The sequence below is a fragment of the Bufo gargarizans genome, chromosome 4, assembly GCF_014858855.1.
Source record: "Bufo gargarizans isolate SCDJY-AF-19 chromosome 4, ASM1485885v1, whole genome shotgun sequence".
NCBI classification, from domain to species: Eukaryota; Metazoa; Chordata; class Amphibia; order Anura; family Bufonidae; genus Bufo; species Bufo gargarizans.
The window spans coordinates 418,652,073-418,670,345 of record NC_058083.1 but is presented as its reverse complement, the minus strand read 5'-3'; the positions used below and the strand labels follow the sequence as shown (position 1 = coordinate 418,670,345).

Below are 18,273 nucleotides of genomic sequence, written 5' to 3'. Positions count from 1 at the left end.
GGGATCCAGGAGGCAAAAAGAACCCGGGCTCAATGACCTGACTATTGCAAAGGGCATATATGTTCTTAGATGCCATGGATATACACTCACCTAAATACTTATTAGGAACACCATACTAATACGGTGTTGGACCCCCTTTTGCCTTCAGAACTGCTCAGGTAGCCCGTGGCATTTAAACAATGGCCTAAAGTGTACCCAGAAAACATCCCCCACACCATTACACCACCACCACCACCAGCCTGCACAGTGGTAACAAGGCATGAGGTATACATGTTCTCATTCTGTTTACGCCAAATTTGCACTCCCATTTGAATGTCTCAACAGAAATCGAGACTCATCAGACCAGGCAACATTTTTTCCAGTCTTCAACAGTCCAATTTTGGTGAGCTTGTGCAAATTGTAGCCTCTTTTTCCTATTTGTAGTGGAGATGAGTGGTACCCGGTGGGGTCTTCTGCTGTTGTAGCCCATCCGCCTCAAGGTTGTGCGTGTTGTGGCTTCACAAATGCTTTGCTGCATACCTCGGTTGTAACAAGTGGTTATTTCAGTCAACGTTGCTCTTCTATCAGCTTGAATCAGTCGGCCCATTCTCCACTGACCTCTAGCATCAACAAGGCATTTTCGCCCACAGGACTGCCGCATACTGGATGTTTTTCCCTTTTCACACCATTCTTTGTAAACCCTAGAAATGGTTGTGCGTGAAAATCCCAGTAACTGAGCAGATTGTGAAATACTCAGACCGGCCCGTCTGGCACCAAAAACCATGCCATGCTCAAAATTGCTTAAATCACCTTTCTTTCCCATTCTGACATTCAGTTTGGAGTTTAGGAGATTGTCTTGACCAGGACCACAACACTACATGCATTGAAGCAACTGCCATGTGATTGGTTGACTAGATAATCGCATTAATGAGAAATAGAACAGGTGTTCCTAATAATTCTTTAGGTGAGTGTATGTTTAATATAAAAATTAGAAGAAATCAGGCCATTTACTTGCTTTGACGTCCTGAATGTTTGATGCAGTATTTAAAAGGGGTTTTCCGGGTTCAGAGTTGAACCTGGACATATCCCCATCTTCACCGCTCTGGGCCCCCTGAAATGATCATCGGAACAATTCATTTCTCTCCTTTTCCCTGCGCGATTCAGCAAAGGCATTTTTATGGTGTACTGGGCTCTCCTTAGGGCTGTCAGGCGGAGGCTTCGCCCAGCAGTGAGCCTGGTGACGTCCCCGGCACTGATGGGCGGGCTTTAGCACTGCCCTAGTCTGTAAAGTTTCTACGGCAGCGCTAAAGCCCGTCTATCAGTGTCGGGGACGTCACCAAATACACTGCTCGGCGGAAGCCTCCGCATAGCAACGTGCTGAGGTAAACAAACAAGCCCTTGCCCTGTGCAATCTAGTGCAGGGCAAGGAAGAGCATCGGAGCATGAAATGCTACGGTGCTCATGTCAGAGGGGTGAAAATGTGAGTATGTCCGGGTCAACCTGGACAACCCCTTTAAACATTGCTAACCCTGTACATAGTAATGCATGTTCTTTAACCCCTTCCCGACTAGCGCCGTAATAGTACGGCGCCGCGGGAAGTGACTTCCCGACCAGCGCTGTAGTACTAGGGCACGCTGATCGGGCGAGTGCAGGAGCTGCGCCCCGGCCTGATCAGCTGCAGGGGACCAGCTGTTCTCGTTAGCCAGACCCCTGCTGTATGTGCCAGCATGATGAAAACACAGATACTGGTGCATTAACTCTCACTATACCGCGGTCGGCGCTGACCGCGGCATGTGCGGGGTGTGTGGAGGGAGGGAGCTCCCTCCCCGTCCCCATCAGTAATGAGTCCCCATGAGTTAAGGTAAAATTAAGTTTTGCATAATAAAAAAAATTATTATATATATATATATATATATTTTTTTTTTACAGTATTCACCTGAGGGGGCATATAATGTGATATTTTTATAGAGCAGGTTGTTATGGACGCAGCGATTTCCAATGTTTATTATTTTTTATTAAGTTTTACACAGTAAATGCATTTTTGAACAGAATTATATGTTGTTTTGTGTTGCCATTTTCTAACTGCCCTATTTTCATATTTTTGAACGATTGTCTTAGAGTCTCATTTTTTACAGGATGAGATGACTGACTGATTTGTACAATTTTGGGGTGCATACGCCTTTTTGACCGCTTGGTATTACACTTTTTGTTGCAATTTATTTTTACTGGATTCACCTGACAGAGTGGATCAGGTGATATTTTTATAGAGCCGGTCGATACAGACGCAGCAATACATAATATGTATACATTTTTTTTTCAATATTTTTTTTACAATTTTTTAATTATTTGAGTATGGGAAAAAAGTACCACTGAGGAAGGGGCCATTTAGAGGTTTGGATCCTCCTGTAGAACACAAAGACCACTGTAATCTACAGCCATTCTATATTCATGGAAAAAGATTGCAAATATATTCCAAGTTCGTGATATCCTAAGAACCGGAAATACGTATGAAGTCACTGGCGCCAGTTGGGAAAACATTCGTTTAAAGTGGATGTGGATAAAGATTACTGCAATCGAGACTTTTTCGACAGTAGAAACCAACACTTTTTATACACTACATACCTCTAGTGAAACTTTTGAAACTCACGTGAGTAAGCAGGAGCGGGGGGCCTGGTGCAACTACCACACGGGACGCCGCGGTGTATACACCGAAATCCACCCGTGATCGACCTGGCTTGTGAGTAAACACACCGTATACAGGATAACTAAAGTAATTGTGTTGGTTGTGAAGTCGATTGTCCAGCTTGACTCGAATATTGCAATTGAATATTTAATCGATTGATACGGTTCTAAGAACATTTGAATATTGACGGGTATCCGCAGAATTTTTATGCGAACATTGTTACCATTGTGAAAACGCATGAAATTCTATGTGATAAATAATTACATTGCGATTATTAGATCGAAGGCTACACTGCAGTAAGAACAGATTTAAAACGGATCCTCCCAAAAATCGGGTCCTATTGTTTTAAAGTCTGGCCAGACCTCAATTTTATATAGGTTATTTGCATTTATTGTGAGTTTTCAAACATTGTATATGGTTCCTTATGTTTTTTATCGTATCGGACTATACTTAAAATTAAAGTGCCACTTACTCCAGGTATAGCGAGTGCCCAGCCTCTTTTTGATATTTACAAAATGATGCCAACATAAAGCAGACATATGGGGAATGATGACTGATAACTAATTTTATGAGGCATTACTATGTGTCTTAAAAGTAGAGAAATTCTAAATTTTGAAAATTTCAAAATTTTGGGGATTTTTATTTTTTTTTATAAATAAAGGAAAAATATATTCACTCAAATATACCACTCTCATGTAATACAATGTGTCACAAGAAAACATTCTCAGAATGGCCTGGATAAGTAAAAGTGTTCCAAAGTTATCACCACATAAAGTGACACTGGTCAGATTTGCAAAAAATGGCCTGGGCAGGAAGGTGAAAACTGGCCCGGGGTAGAAGGGATTTAAAAAAGGTTGCCCCATAAAAAAATATTGTACAGTTTTCAATTCAGCACCTGAATCTGAATACTTTTGGAACTGCATGTAAGTAGAGGTTGTCATATACTAGATTCTGTACGATTTTCATTTTTTTTTTTTTACATTATTCATGGGATAACCCCTTAAGCTGGCCATACATTTGAGATAGTTGAAGGGGTGAGCAAACCTAGGATCCAAGATCCAAAGTCGATTCGTTCCCCAACTTCGTTTTAATGTTGTGCGGAGACCACCTGCCAGAGGCTTATCTCCTGAGAACAAAAGGATCAGATAGCTGAAATCCAACAGGCTCCAACTTTCTCTCTCCCCCCACATCAGCTTTTGGGCATGAGTCCCAAGGTCACCATACACATTACAGCTTGGCTGCACCAACTGAAATCAGCAAGTTCAGCCTATAAACGTCTATGGCCGGCTAAACATTTGTACAGATATAAAATTAAAGCCTGTAAAATGTACGGTACAGTTCAAAACTCAAGGTCATTTATGGCTAACACGGATGCCAACTAGTCTAGAGGAACATTTGCTGATCCACCTGGCACCGTGACAAAGCAAACATTTGTCAGGTGGATCAGCAAGTGTTCTATGCAACATGGCACAGAAAACATGAATGAGTCTCCAGTATGTTATTGACAATCGTGCTGGTAGTCTAAAAGGAAACCATCTTGCCACTCTTCCTAGAGTTGTCCGTTTTAGGCCTCATGCACACGACCGTTGTGTGCATCCGTGGCCGTTGTGCCGTTTTTTTTCCCCGGAGCCATTGACTTTCAATGGGTCCGTGGAAAAATCGGAAAATGCACCGTTTTGCAGCCGAGACCGTGATCCGTGTATCCTGTCCGTCCAAAAAATATGCCCGGTCCTATTTTTTTGACAGACAACAGTTCACGGACCCATTCAAGTCAATGGGTCCGTGAAAGAACACGGATGCACACAAGATTGGCATCCGTGTCCGTGATCCGTGGCCGTAGGTTACTTACATAAAGACGGATCCAAAGATCCGTCTGCATAAAAGCTTTTTCAGAGCTGAGTTTTCACTTCGTGAAAACTCAGATCCGACAGTATATTCTAACAGAGGCGTTCCCATAGTGATGAGAAGAACTGTGTACATGACTGCCCCCCTCCCCCCCTGTAGTTAACACATTGGTGGCCAGTGCGGCCCCCCCCCCCCGTGTAGTTAACTCGTTGGTGGCCAGCCCCCCCCCCCCCCTCCCTCCCCTGTAGTTAATTCGTTGGTGGCGTGGGCCCTCTCCCCTCCCTCCCCCTCCTAATTAAAATCTCCCCCCCCTATCATTGGTGGCAGTGGAGAGTACCGATCGGAGTCCCAGTTTAATCGCTGGGGCTCTGATTGGTAACCATGGCAACCGGGACGCTACTGCAGTCCCGGTTGCCATGGTTACTTAGCAATTTGTAGAAGCATCATACTTACCTGCGAGCTGCGATGTCTGTGTCCAGCTGGGAGCTCCTCCTACTGGTAAGTGACAGGTCTGTGCGGTGCATTGCCTAATGATCTGTCACTTACCAGTAGGAGGAGCTCCCGGCCGGAGACCGACATCGCAGCTCGCAGGTAAGTATGATGCTTCTACAAATTGCTAAGTAACCATGGCAACCGGGACTGCGGTAGCGTCCCGGTTGCCATGGTTACCGATCGGAGCCCCAACGATTAAACTGGGACTCCGATCGGTACTCTTCACTGCCACCAATGATAGGGGGGGAGATTTTAATTAGGGGGGGGGAGATTTTAATTAGGGGGGGAGGGAGGGGGGAGGGCCCACTGGCCACCAACGAATTAACTACAGGGGAGGGGGGGGGGGGGGGGGGGGTCTGGACACCAACGAGTTAACTACACGGGAGGGGGGGGGGGGGGCCACTGGCTACCAACGAGTTAACTACTGTACACAGTTCTTTTAGTATATTCTAACCTGAAGCGTCCCCATCACCATGGGAACGCCTCTGTGTTAGAATATACTGTTGGATCTGAGTTTCACGATGTAACTCATATCCGACAGTATATTCTAACACAGAGGCGTTCCCATGGTGATGGGGACGCTTCAAGTTAAAATATACAATCGGATTGGAGAAAACTCCGATGGTATAAAGGGACTCCTGACTTTACATTAAAAGTCAATGGGGGACGGATCCGTTTGCAATTGCACCATATTGTGTCAACGTCAAACGGATCCGTCACCATTGACTTGCATTGTAATTCAGGACGGATCCGTTTGGCTCCGCACGGCCAGGCGGACACCAAAACGACTTTTTTTTTCATGTCCGTGGATCCTCCAAAAATCAAGGAAGACCTACGGATGAAAAACCGGTCACGGATCATGGACCTACGGACCCCGTTTTTGCGGACCGTGAAAAAATACTGTCGTGTGCATGAGGCCTAAGGCTACCTTCAGATGTCCATAGTGCATTGCGGATCCGCAATACACCCAGCTGGCACCCCCAAAGAAATGCCTTTTCTTGTCTGCAAATTCGTACAAGAATAAGACCTGTTCTATTTTTTTTTCCGGAGCGGAAGTTTGGGGCGCGCTCCGGCAATGCGGAGAGCACATAGTGTGCTCATCGCATCCATTCTGTCCCCATAGAGAATGAATGAGTCCGCACCCGTTCCGCAATTTGTCGAACGGATGGGGACCCATTATATGGACGTGTGAATGCAGCCTAAATGGATGTCTCACAAAGACTATATTGATCAAAAACTGGTGCAGTGATCGACCATCACAGTTCTGGTCTCTCTATAGTCGTTCTCACAGTGGGAAGCTGCATCGGCCCCTTCAAACAGTAGATATAAAAACCACACGACTTTCAGAGCAGGTTGTGATTTTGTGGGGAAAAAAAAAAAAAGCACCCCATGCCCTATTTGTATCACATTTATATTTCAGATTCCCTGACCAGATCAGGTTATATGTCAAAATATACTACAGAAAAGGTGTGCAGAGGGGAATAGAAGGAAAAGAGCTGATACAGGTATACACAGCCACTGATCATATCATTCATCTAGTATCTGCATCTGCAAATTCAAATGTGTGACATGCTGCAAGAAAATGTGGGTTAAGATACCTACATACAGCTATACACAATGTTTGTCTCATGGTATGGTATGTCAGTGAGCAGCATTATACTCACGTGCGCCGTGGCCGCTCCTTCTTCTGTCTGTGCGGCGCATTGCTAATGCCTATAGCATTAGCAATGCGCCGCACAGACCTACGAGAAGGAGCGCCCGGCGGCCACGGCGCACGGGAGTATAATGCTGCTCACTGACATACCATGGCAGCCAGGACTTCAGTAGCGTCCTGGCTGCCATGGTAACCGATCAGAGCCCCAGCATTACACTGCTGGGACTCCGATCGGAACTGCCGCCCGTGGTCATATCGCAGTCCGGTGATATAGGCGATATGCACAAAATCCATATTGTGTCACAAATTTATATTGCATATCGCCTATACCGCCCACCCCTACCTCAAGGTATTCAAAACTGATTTTACAAACTTTGTTAACCCTTTAGGTGTGCCAGAAGAATTTAGGGAAAATAGATACACAATTTCAAAATTTCACTTTTTTGGCAGATTTTCCATTTTAATCATTTTTTTTTTCCAGTAAAAAAGGAAGGATTAACAGCCAAACCAAACTCAATATTTATGGCCCTGATTCTGTAGTTTACAGAAACACCCCATATGTGGTCGTAAACTACTGTACGGGCACATGGGAGGGCGCAGAAGGAAAGGAACGCCATACGCTTTTTGGAAGGCAGATTTTGCTGGACTGTTTTTTTTGACACCATGTTCCATTTGAAGCCCCCTGATGCACCCCTAGAGTAGAAACTCCAAAAAAGTGGCCCCATTTTAGAAACTACGGGATAGGGTGGCAGTATTGTTGGTACTAGTCTAGGGTACATATGATTTTTGGTTGCTCTATATTACACTTTTTGTGAGGTAAGATAACAAGAAATAGCTGGTTGGCACCGTTTTTATTTTTTATTTACAACATTCTTCTGACAGGTTAGATCATGTGATATTTTTATAGACCAGGTTGTCACGGATGCGGCGATACCCAATATGTATACTTTATTATTTATGTAAGTTTTACACAATGATTTCATTTTTTAAGCAAAAAATAAATAAAATTATGTTTTAGTGTTTCCATAGTCAGAGCCATAATTTTTTTAGTTTTTGGGCGATTATCATGGGTAGGGTATGATTTTTGCAGGATGAGATGACTGTTTTATTGGCACTATTTTGGGATGCGTGTGACTTTTTGATCGCTTGCTATTACACTTTTTGTGATGCAAGGTGACAAAAAATGGTTTATTTAGCAGTTTTTATTTAAATTTGTTTACGGTATTCATCTGAGGGGTTAGGTCATGTGATATTTTTATAGAGCCGGTCAATACAAACACGGCGATACCAAATATGTATACTTTTTTTTGATTTTATAGTGTCTCCATATTCTGAGCTATAGTATATTTACAGGTCCTTCTAAAAAAATTTGCATATTGTGATAAAGTTCATTATTTTCTGTAATGTACTGATAAACATTATACTTTCATATATTTTAGATTCATTACACACCAACTGAAGTAGTTCAAGCCTTTTATTGTTTTAATATTGATGATTTTGGCATACAGCTCATGAAAACCCCAAATTCCTATCTAAAAAAAATTAGCATATCATGAAAAGGTTCTCTAAACGAGCTATTAACCTAATCATCTGAATCATCTAATTAACTCTAAACAACTGCAAAAGATTCCTGAGGCTTTTAAAAACTCCCAGCCTGGTTCATTACTCAAAACCGCAATCATGGGTAAGACTGCCGACCTGACTGCTGACCAGAAGGCCATCATTATCACCCTCAACCAAGAGGGTAAGACACAGAAAGAAATTTCGGAACGAATAGGCTGTTCCCAGAGTGCTGTATCAAGGCACCTCAGTGGGAAGGAAAAAGTGTGGCAGAAAACGCTGCACAACGAGAAGAGGTGACCGGACCCTGAGGAAGATTGTGGAGAAGGACCGATTCCAGACCTTGGGGGACCTGCGGAAGCAGTGGACTGAGTCTGGAGTAGAAACATCCAGAGCCACCGTGTACAGGCGTGTGCAGGAAATGGGCTACAGGTGCCGTATTCCCCAGGTCAAGCCACTTTTGAACCAGAAACAGCGGCAGAAGCGCCTGACCTGGGCTACAGAGAAGCAGCACTGGACTGTTGCATGTCATTCGGAAATCAAGGTGCCAGAGTCTGGAGGAAGACTGGGGAGAGGGAAATGCCAAAATGCCTGAAGTCCAGTGTCAAGTACCCACAGTAATCGATGGTCTGGGGCGCCATGTCAGCTGCTGGTGTTGGTCCACTGTGTTTTATCAAGGGCAGGGTCAATGCAGCTAGCTATCAGGAGATTTTGGAGCACTTCATGCTTCCATCTGCTGAAAAGCTTTATGGAGATGAAGATTTCATTTTTCAGCACGACCTGGCACCTGCTCACAGTGCCAAAACCACTGGTAAATGGTTTACTGACCATGGTATTACTGTGCTCAATTGGCCTGCCAACTCTCCTGACCTGAACCCCATAGAGAATCTGTGGGATATTGGGAAGAGAAAGTTGAGACGCAAGACCCAACACTCTGGATGAGCTTAAGGCCGCTATCGAAGCATCCTGGGCCTCCATAACACCTCAGCAGTGCCACAGGCTGATTGCCTCCATGCCACGCCGCATTGAAGCAGTCATTTCTGCAAAAGGATTCCCGACCAAGTATTGAGTGCATAACTGAACATAATTATTTGAAGGTTGACTTTTTTTTGTATTAAAAACACTTTTCTTCGAGGCCAGGTGGAGGGGTAATATTCCTCATCTTACTGCAGAGGATTGGACGGAGGCGTTGGAGGCTGTCACCTCTGTGTCACCCTCGGTTAACAACAGACTGATACAGTTGTATATGTTGCACCGTAGTTACCTGACTCCTACCAGGCTGCATAAGATGGGGAGGATGCCTCAGCCTAACTGCCTTAGATGCTTGCAGACTAACGCGGACTTCTGGCACATGATGTGGGAATGCTCCCATATCAGATTATACTGGCAGGATGTCCTTAGAGTTTTGTCGTCACTGGGTATGGGCCCGATTCCGCTGTGTGCCAAGGTATGTCTGCTGGGTATATTTGACAATGACGGGTGGTCGCACTACAATAAAATACTACTCAGTGAATCCCTGTTTATGGCCCGCAAAGTGATTGCCCTTAAGTGGATGGCGGAGGATCTTCCTACTGTGGGTATTTGGAAAAGGCTAGTTAATCAGATCGTCCCGTACGAGAAAGTATTATATGTGAATAGAAAGTGCCCTGACAAATTTCAGAAAGTTTGGGGTTTATGGTGCGATTCTTCTTTAACCATTTCGCCCAATTCTGTAAGGTCAGACGACCCCTGAGCGGGGTATAGCGCCTCTAAGTGCTCTCCCACATACTTTGATTGTCCACACTGTGCTCATGAAGGAAATAACGACATCTGTATGATTGTATACTCTGTTTATTTTATTGTACTGTACTGTGTACTACTCCGGTATGTCTGCATTATTCTTGCTGTAACCTACTGCATGTGATCTTACGATATGCATATGTCTATGCCATATATGTGCCTTGTTACTCTTTTTCAATAAAACGAGTTTAAAAAAAAAAAAAACACTTTTCTTTTATTGGTCGGATGAAATATGCTAATTTTTTTAGATAGGAAATTTGGGTTTTCATGAGCTGTATGCCAAAATCATCAATATTAAAACAATAAAAGGCTTGAACTACTTCAGTTGGTGTGTAATGAATCTAAAATATATGAAAGTCTAATGTTTATCAGTACATTACAGAAAATAATGAACTTTATCACAATATGCTAATTTTTTGAGAAGGACCTGTATTTTTTGGGCGATTGTCTCAGGTATGGGCTAATTTTTTTGCGGGATGAGGTGACGGTTAGATTGGTACCATATTGGTGGGCAAACGCCTTTTTGATCGCTTGCTGTTGTACTTTTTGTGATGTAAGGTGACAATTTTTTTTTTTATTTAGCAGTTTTTTATTTTTTATGGTGTTAATCTGAGGGGTTAGGTCATGTGATGTGTTTACAGAGCCGGTCGATACCTAATATGCATACATTCCCCCCCCCCCCCCTATTTTTACCAAATTTTTTTTTACTTTATTTGGGGAAAATTACATTTTTGTTTATTTTTACTTGAAACTTAATTTTTTTTTTGGGGGGGGGGGGGGGGGGGGGGGGGCTTTATTTTTTCAACTTTTTAAAATTCCATAAAAAAAACCAAAACAAACACTTTTTTTCTCCATTTTTTCTCTCTAAAAATTTTTTAAAAAACGAAAACCTCCCCCGTAGGTTTGGTTGTGACGCGTCCGTAACAACCCGGATACATAAATTATACCCTACGATTAACGCCGTAAAAAAAATATAATAATAAAAGACAGAATTGCTAATTAATTCTTAGTTGCCACAAAAAAAAAAAAAAAATTATTACAAGCGATTAAAAATCGTCATTTACTCAAAATTGATACAATGAAAAATACAAGTCATCCCGCAAAAATCAAGCCAGGATTTTGCTTTCTGGAAAAGCACAATGAGTGTTGTTCTCTACTTTGGTTTCTTACCTGTTGTTGGTTTTCAAATAGATCATAGCTAATGCCAGAGTAGCTCCAGGGCAAGTGACATCCACATTGATAGTGTCTCCTTCCTGTAAACAAAGCAAAGTAATAGTAATATGAAAAGTTTTGGCACTAATTACCCTCAATAGAATCACAAAGTACACATCCTGGACCAGGAGCGTGACAGAATCACATGTCTTTTTACAGGAAGGAAACGCTCTCCACTTCACGGATCTGGGATTATGTCTAAATAATCAGGAGCAATCCCCTTGCCCCACCACTTAAGTCTGTATTACACCTGCCGATTTTTTTTTACAGATGATTGCTAATGAGCAAGCCGGCCACATTTCATCATATGAGAACACTCCACATTCCCTGAAGATTCCTGTTGGGAGAAAACTTCTTAATGATGCCTGGTCAATCAAGGAAAGCGGAGTATACAGGGTACAGAGGGGCTAAGGCCCATCATATATGCACCTAGCAGCATTTACAGATCGATAATAAGACATGCAACACTGAGGCCTACACTACTGCTTCCATAGATCCCTGTATAAATATTCAATGACTGAACTGTGAGTATAAAATTCACAATATGTTTGCTGGAACAATTGGCATTTGTAGTGTTCTTATATTAATGGCTATATAAAAGCCGTTCTTAGTGCACTGTAATACCTGTATAACCGGTACTAACCTTCTACGTGAACACAGTGTACAAATAACATAAAAATGCTTCTGCGCAATGAAGCACACATAGGCAGGCACAGCGCACAAGATAGGCACACTGACTAATGTCTGTACAAGGTTACTGCATACTAAGGTTACTCGGCTGCATTAAGACCTGTAAGTATCAGGGCTCATGCATGGGCAACATCCGTGCGGCATCCGGGACGGATCGAGACCCATTCAACTTGAATGGGTCAGTGATCCTTCCACACCGTAAAAAAAATAAAAAAATAAAAATAAAAATAGAACAAGTTTTTGCAGTGCGGAGGCACGGACAGACACACCACGGAAGCACTCCGTAGTGCTTCCATGTAGAGTTGTTGCGATACCAAATTTTTGATTCGGTTTCGATACCATGAAAAAGTATTGCGATACTCGATACCATGCGAAAAAAATAAACCAAAAAAGCCACGTGCATTCCGCATTTTTAAAAATGGCGAATCGCGCAGTTTTTATTTATTTTTTTCTGTTCCGGCGTTCACCACCTAGATTTTTTTTTATATTTTAATAGTTTGGACTTTTCTGGCGTTGCGATATGTAATATGTTTATTATTTATATATTTTATATATGTGAAATTGGGAAAAGGGGGTGATTTATACTTCATATTTTGGTGGGGGTTTTTTATTAACTTTTTATTTAATAACTATTTCCCCCCTTAGGCTACTTTCACACTAGCGTTCGGGTGTCCGCTTGTGAGTTCCGTTTGAAGGCGCTCACAAGCGGCCCCGAACGCTTCCGTCCAGCCCTAATGCATTCTGAGTGCTTGCAGCGTTCGGGTGTCCGCCTGGCCGTGCGGAGGCAAGCGGATCCGTCCAGACTTACAATGGAAGTCAATGGGGACGGATCCGTTTGAAGATGACACAATATGGCTCAATCTTCAAACGGATCCGTCCCCCATTGACTTTCAATGTAAAAGTCTGGACGGATCCGTTCAGGCTACTTTCACAGTTAGAATTTTTTTTACAATATAATGCAGACGGATCCGTTGTGAACGGATCCACCGTCTGCATTATATGAGCGGATCCGTCTCAGACGGATCCGCTCTGAACGCAAGTGTGAAAGTAGCCTTAGGGGCTAGAACCTGGGATCTTTCATCCCTTGTCCTATTCAGCTCTATCAGGGTGAATAGGACTTCACACTGTCCCTGCTGCTCTGTGCCTTGTGCACACAGCATCAGGGATGTTACCATTGCAACCAGGGCTTCTGTAGCGTCCTGGCTGCCATGGTAACTGATCGGAGCCCCAGGCTTACACAGCTGGGGCTCCGATCAGAAGCTGCCACTGCACCACCAATGAGGGGGAGGGGAGAGGTCCCTGTGGCCACTGCCACCAATGATTTTAATACTGGGGGGGTTGAGAGGGGCTGGCGCACTGTGCCACCAATGATTTTAATGGGATGGGGGGTTGAGGGGGGGCACACTGCACCAATGATAAATGACCCCTTTATACAGGAGGCTGGTACTGGCAGATCAGCAGTTAACCCCTTAGGTGCCGCACCTGAGGGGTTAACTGCCTCTGATCGCAGCTCCCTGTCAGCGGCAGGGTGCCGGCAATGCGATTCTGCTGCCGGCACCCGCCTCCTGTATTGTGTTAAAGACTGACTTTCACCATCAGGCCACACAGAGCGGTGCCCAGCGATGTCTCAGCACTCACGATTAGTCCTGGGCGCCGCTCCGTTCACCCGCAGTGCTCCATTACTGTCTCCTCTCCTGCTCCACATGCTGCTGATTACTATCGGAGCGATGGGAGGAGACATCAGCTTCACTAGTGGGCGTTCCTTCTTCCTGGCTGTAGTGCTGTCCAATCGCAGCGCAGGGAGAAGGAACGCCCACTAGTGAAGCTGATGTCTCCTCCCATCGCTCCGATAGTAATTAGCAGCATGTGGAGCAGGAGAGGAGACAGTAATGGAGCACTGCGGGCGAACGGAGCGGCGCCCAGGACTAATGGTGAGTGCTGAGACATCGCTGGGCGCCGCTCTGTGTGGGAAATGGGAATAGTCCTATCATTGGTGGCTCAGTGCGCCCGCCCCTCCTCTGCCCCTCTCTCCTCATTGGTGGCGCAGTGCGCCCCCCCCTCTCTCTTCTCATTGGTGGCAGCGGCAGCAGCACAGGGGGGAGGGAGGACAGCTTCCTTCTCCCCGTGCTGCTGAGAGAACATGAGCGCGCCGATAGCAGCGCGCTCATGTTCAGAGATACTAGGCTGTGCAGAAGCGCAGCCCAGTATCGAAAAAACGGAAATCCCGGTATCGTATCGATACCGGGACAAAAGTATCGATTGGGTATCGAAATTTCGATACCCGCAACAACCCTACTTCCATGGGTCAATTGTTAAATCCTTTGCTAGATGCATTCTTTGGGGGACATAGAAGGCTGTGGGTATAGCAACACCAAAGTGTTAGGTCCTCCTACCACCTACACCCCTCCTGCAGACACTGAGCTAGAGAGAGAGAAGCTGTGCGTGAATGTAGCGAGAACAGGATTTCACAGACAAGTAAAAAAAAAAGTCCAGTTTTCTCACTTGTGTCAAACCGTGGAATATTCCATTCAATGCAGTCCCAAAAAATAAGCAACTGGGATGTATCTACAGATGTCAAAGGAGGCATACTGTAAATAAAGGGTGGCCAGTGGACTGATGGACTCAGAGCAGAGGTATCAACAGTATCCCAGAAAGGATAAGACCAGGATGAACCTTGCTATACTGACCAGAAGGTCATCTAAATGGTGGGAACAACGATGGGCCTGGACCGAGCATGGAACGAAAGTAAGAAAACTGAGCGGTGAAGAGGTCTGGAGATGTCTTCTGTGTCCCCCAATGACACAAGCAATATATTTATGCAGTTAGGTCACTCTGATTATGGAGGTGTAATTAAAGGAGACCAATCACACATTCAGTTACCTTGATCTGATAACTCGGCGACTTATGTTTTTCACGGTTAACACCCACATGTGAACGCTTGTGTCCGCCTACCATATACTGGTATAGCTGTTCTGGAACATTCAAGTCAGACATGCCAATCAAATTGCTTCCATGCTGCAACAGAAGAAATTAAGACAATAAAATAGTATTAACCACAGTTAAACATAGGCAGTGCCCTATTAGGGTCACATACGGCGGTATTATAGCCTCACAACTGCCGCATACCTACTGACTACGATTTCATATAAAAGGTATGCAGATTTTTTTTTTCCTTTTCTGTACATCAGAAAACAGAATATGGAGTTATTCTGAAGCTATGATGGAGCTCCTAGGTATACCATACAGAAGCACAGCGTCCCTAAAGCTCCATATAGCTACTTGGACTCTATGGGGGAGATTTAACAATTCCTGAAAAGCAGCGTTAAAAAGCCTCAAGTCGCATCTCCCCTTTTTCGCCATCCTCGCCACTTTTCTAAAAGAGGGTGGGGACGGGGGCATGGGACAGTTGCAGTGACAAATTTATCTTCATTTATGCCAGATTTCTGGAATAAATGAAACCATAAATTTACGGCAGCCCTGAGCTGTCGCAGATTTCTAGATAGGTGCACAGACTGCGGGAGGATGCACCTAATTTATGATGAGGCATGCAGCACCTGGTCATAAATTAGGCGCATCCTCCGCTAGGCAGCTTCTAAACCGAAAAGTTTTGAACCCAAATTAAATTCAGTCACCAAATTGAATTACTTATAATTAAATAATGTTATCAATAAAAAGGCTTACTGTGTGCAGCGCCACATATCTCCCTCTGTTTTCTGGTTCCTTTTTTTCTGCTTCTAGTAGCTGCTAAATCAACTCAACTTATACATTAAAGGGGTTTACCACTATTTTGATATTGGTGGCCTATCCTCCGGATATGCATATCCATCATTATCATATTTGGCAGGGATCAATTCATCTTTAGGTCACCCACATGCTCCCACTAGAATAGTCATTGGGAGCAGTGATGCAGTAACCAACTCCATCCACTGTGCAATGGACAGAGCTGTGACGTTCTGGAGCTACTGTAATCCTGAACAGCTGATCGGAGGAGGTGTGGAATGATGGACCCATACTGATCTGATAGGCCAACGATCAGCAACCTCCGGCACTCCAGGTGTTCTGAAACTACAACTCCCAGAGTGCTCTATTCACTTCTATGGGAGTTAGATGAACAGCCGAGCATGTTTGCTGGGAGTTGTAGTTTCACAACAGCTGGACTGCCAAAGATTGCTGATCCCTGTGATGATAGGCCATCAGTATCAAAATACAACCTTTTTGTGATTAGGAACATGTTGTGTCTTAACAGTGGTTTTTTTTTTTTATTATAATTTTTTTTTTTATTATAATTTTTTTTTTTTCTGGGATGCCAAAATAATTTAGTGAGGCTTTTCATGTGAAACATGGATTTTATTAATAGGTTTCTTAGAGATTTTTTTTTTATTTCAATTTTATTTGGGGAAAACTGGAAATTTTTGTCATAAAAGCATTTTTTTTTCCAAATAGCTCCTAATTCTTTATTAACTCAAATTGACACCAAAAGAAATGATTAAATAGGCTCTCTATGTTGTGCTGCTAGTTATTATGTATATTTTCACATAAAATAGGAAGTACAGACAGTTTCAGTTGGTATGGGCAACTAATTTCTTATTTGTATTTTTATTTTATTTTTTACTTTTTTTTTAAACTCACAATGTCATTAAAAAGACTGACTATCCAATCAGTGCTGCTATTTTCATGCAAAGACTGACTATTCAATCAGTGCTGCTATTTTCATACTATGCAGGTACACAACCCAACTGGTTACCTCCCCTCTGTACCCTTACTGCAGACTGCTAGCAATTCAGTCACAACTTCTAGTAGAAATAAAGGAATGGCACAACTTAGAACCATAAGAATAGAAGCTCCAGAATTGTTATTACATGGGGAATGCATGAAGCTATTAAAAGGAGTGGTGAAAGGTCCTCTTTAAAGCCTAGCACTATGTACGATGCTTGGTCCCTACAAGTTGCAACTGACAATACTCAATTCTTGTTTGCTGCACTGGCAACCATTTTGGTGACAAACTGGACCCCTGACATGCAGAGCAAAAAAAAAAAAAAAACACAACAGATGTTGTCCATATGTCCATTTTTTGTCGACCCATTGTAAAAATGCCTATTATTCCCTGCAAGACAATAGGACATGTTCTATCTTTCTAACTTTTTTGCTGCACTGCGGAACGGACATACGGATGCTGTCTGCATTTTTTGTGGCTCTATTGAAATGAACGATTTATACGGTTGCGTGAATAGGGCTTAACCTGTATAAAACAAGTGACCCTAATAGGAAAAGTCACTGCTGTTGGAGGTAAACCGCGGCCGGGTGTCTGCATTACAGAGCAGAGTTGCAGGGCATCTTTGCCAATTCATATATGATAGTGCTTTCCATACAACTATGAGAAATTGTAAAGGTTGTACATTAGCAGCTTACCCCTAGACAGACCATACCCAATGCCAGACCAGCTGCCAGGGAATAGGACTCGCGATCTGTGCAGTACTCCATTTCAGGTCCTGGGGGGCGACCTAAGGAATTTTATTTGTACATCAATTTCATAAAGAGTAACATCAGAAGTACAAGGTATGTTTAAGACATTTTAATAAAAGGACTCCATTATATGCAGTGCAGTCTGCAGGCAGCATGTTACAGAGCTGGAAGAGCTGAGTAGACTAGGGCTGAAACGATTACTCGATTTAATCGAGTAATTCGACACAAAATAATCCTCGATGCAAATTTCTTGCATCGAGGATTTGTTTGTGCCATGTGACCATGGAGCGGGAGTTAAGCGCTTGCTATTGCTCACCGCTCCGTGGTCACCCGCCGGCCCACAACGTGCTGTACTGGATCCTGACACATCGTCAGGTCATAGTGCACGTAAGCGCGCACTATGACCCGACGCTGTGTGCTGAGTGGCTGGCAGCGGAGGAGGCGGGGCGCGAGTGGCGGTACAAATCAGAACTACTGGCTGCTGGTTATCGGCTGAAGGCTGGTAAGTGGCTGCATGTGTGGAGGGGCACTGTGTGATTAGTGCTCACCATGTGTGTCCCGGCACGGAGAACCCCCATGATAACACGTTTCCACCCAGTGGTGGGGCATGGACTTCTAGTTAGAGCTGTGTCACCTGTGCCGGAATGGCCAGAGGATGATAGGGGTAGCACTGGCCTTGTTTAGAGGGGCTGATGATTGGCAGCATAGGGTGTTAGAGCACCCCCTGTCGTTAGCGGCCGGTTCAGCGTGGTTTGGGTTTTGTTTCCTTTTAGTTTCTGATGTGGGTATATCCCTGCACTGGGACGTCACCGAGCGCACTATCCCTGCACTGGGACGTCACCGAGCGCACTATCCCTGCACTGGGACGTCACCGAGCGCACTATCCCTGCACTGGGACGTCACCGAGCGCACTATC

At 44.1% G+C, this 18,273-nt stretch overlaps 1 protein-coding gene across 1 annotated transcript in view; it reads right to left on the bottom strand.

The window, feature by feature from the left end:
- ANAPC1 (anaphase promoting complex subunit 1) overlaps positions 1–18,273 on the bottom strand; it is a 170,184-nt gene that overhangs the window by 50,102 nt on the left and 101,809 nt on the right. The window contains exons 29-31 of the mRNA XM_044292098.1: positions 17,304–17,395; positions 14,775–14,909; positions 11,163–11,245 (exon numbers count right to left, since the gene is read on the bottom strand). Of these exons, the coding sequence (XP_044148033.1) occupies positions 11,163–11,245; positions 14,775–14,909; positions 17,304–17,395 (310 nt within the window). The remainder of the gene's footprint in view (positions 1–11,162; positions 11,246–14,774; positions 14,910–17,303; positions 17,396–18,273) is intronic.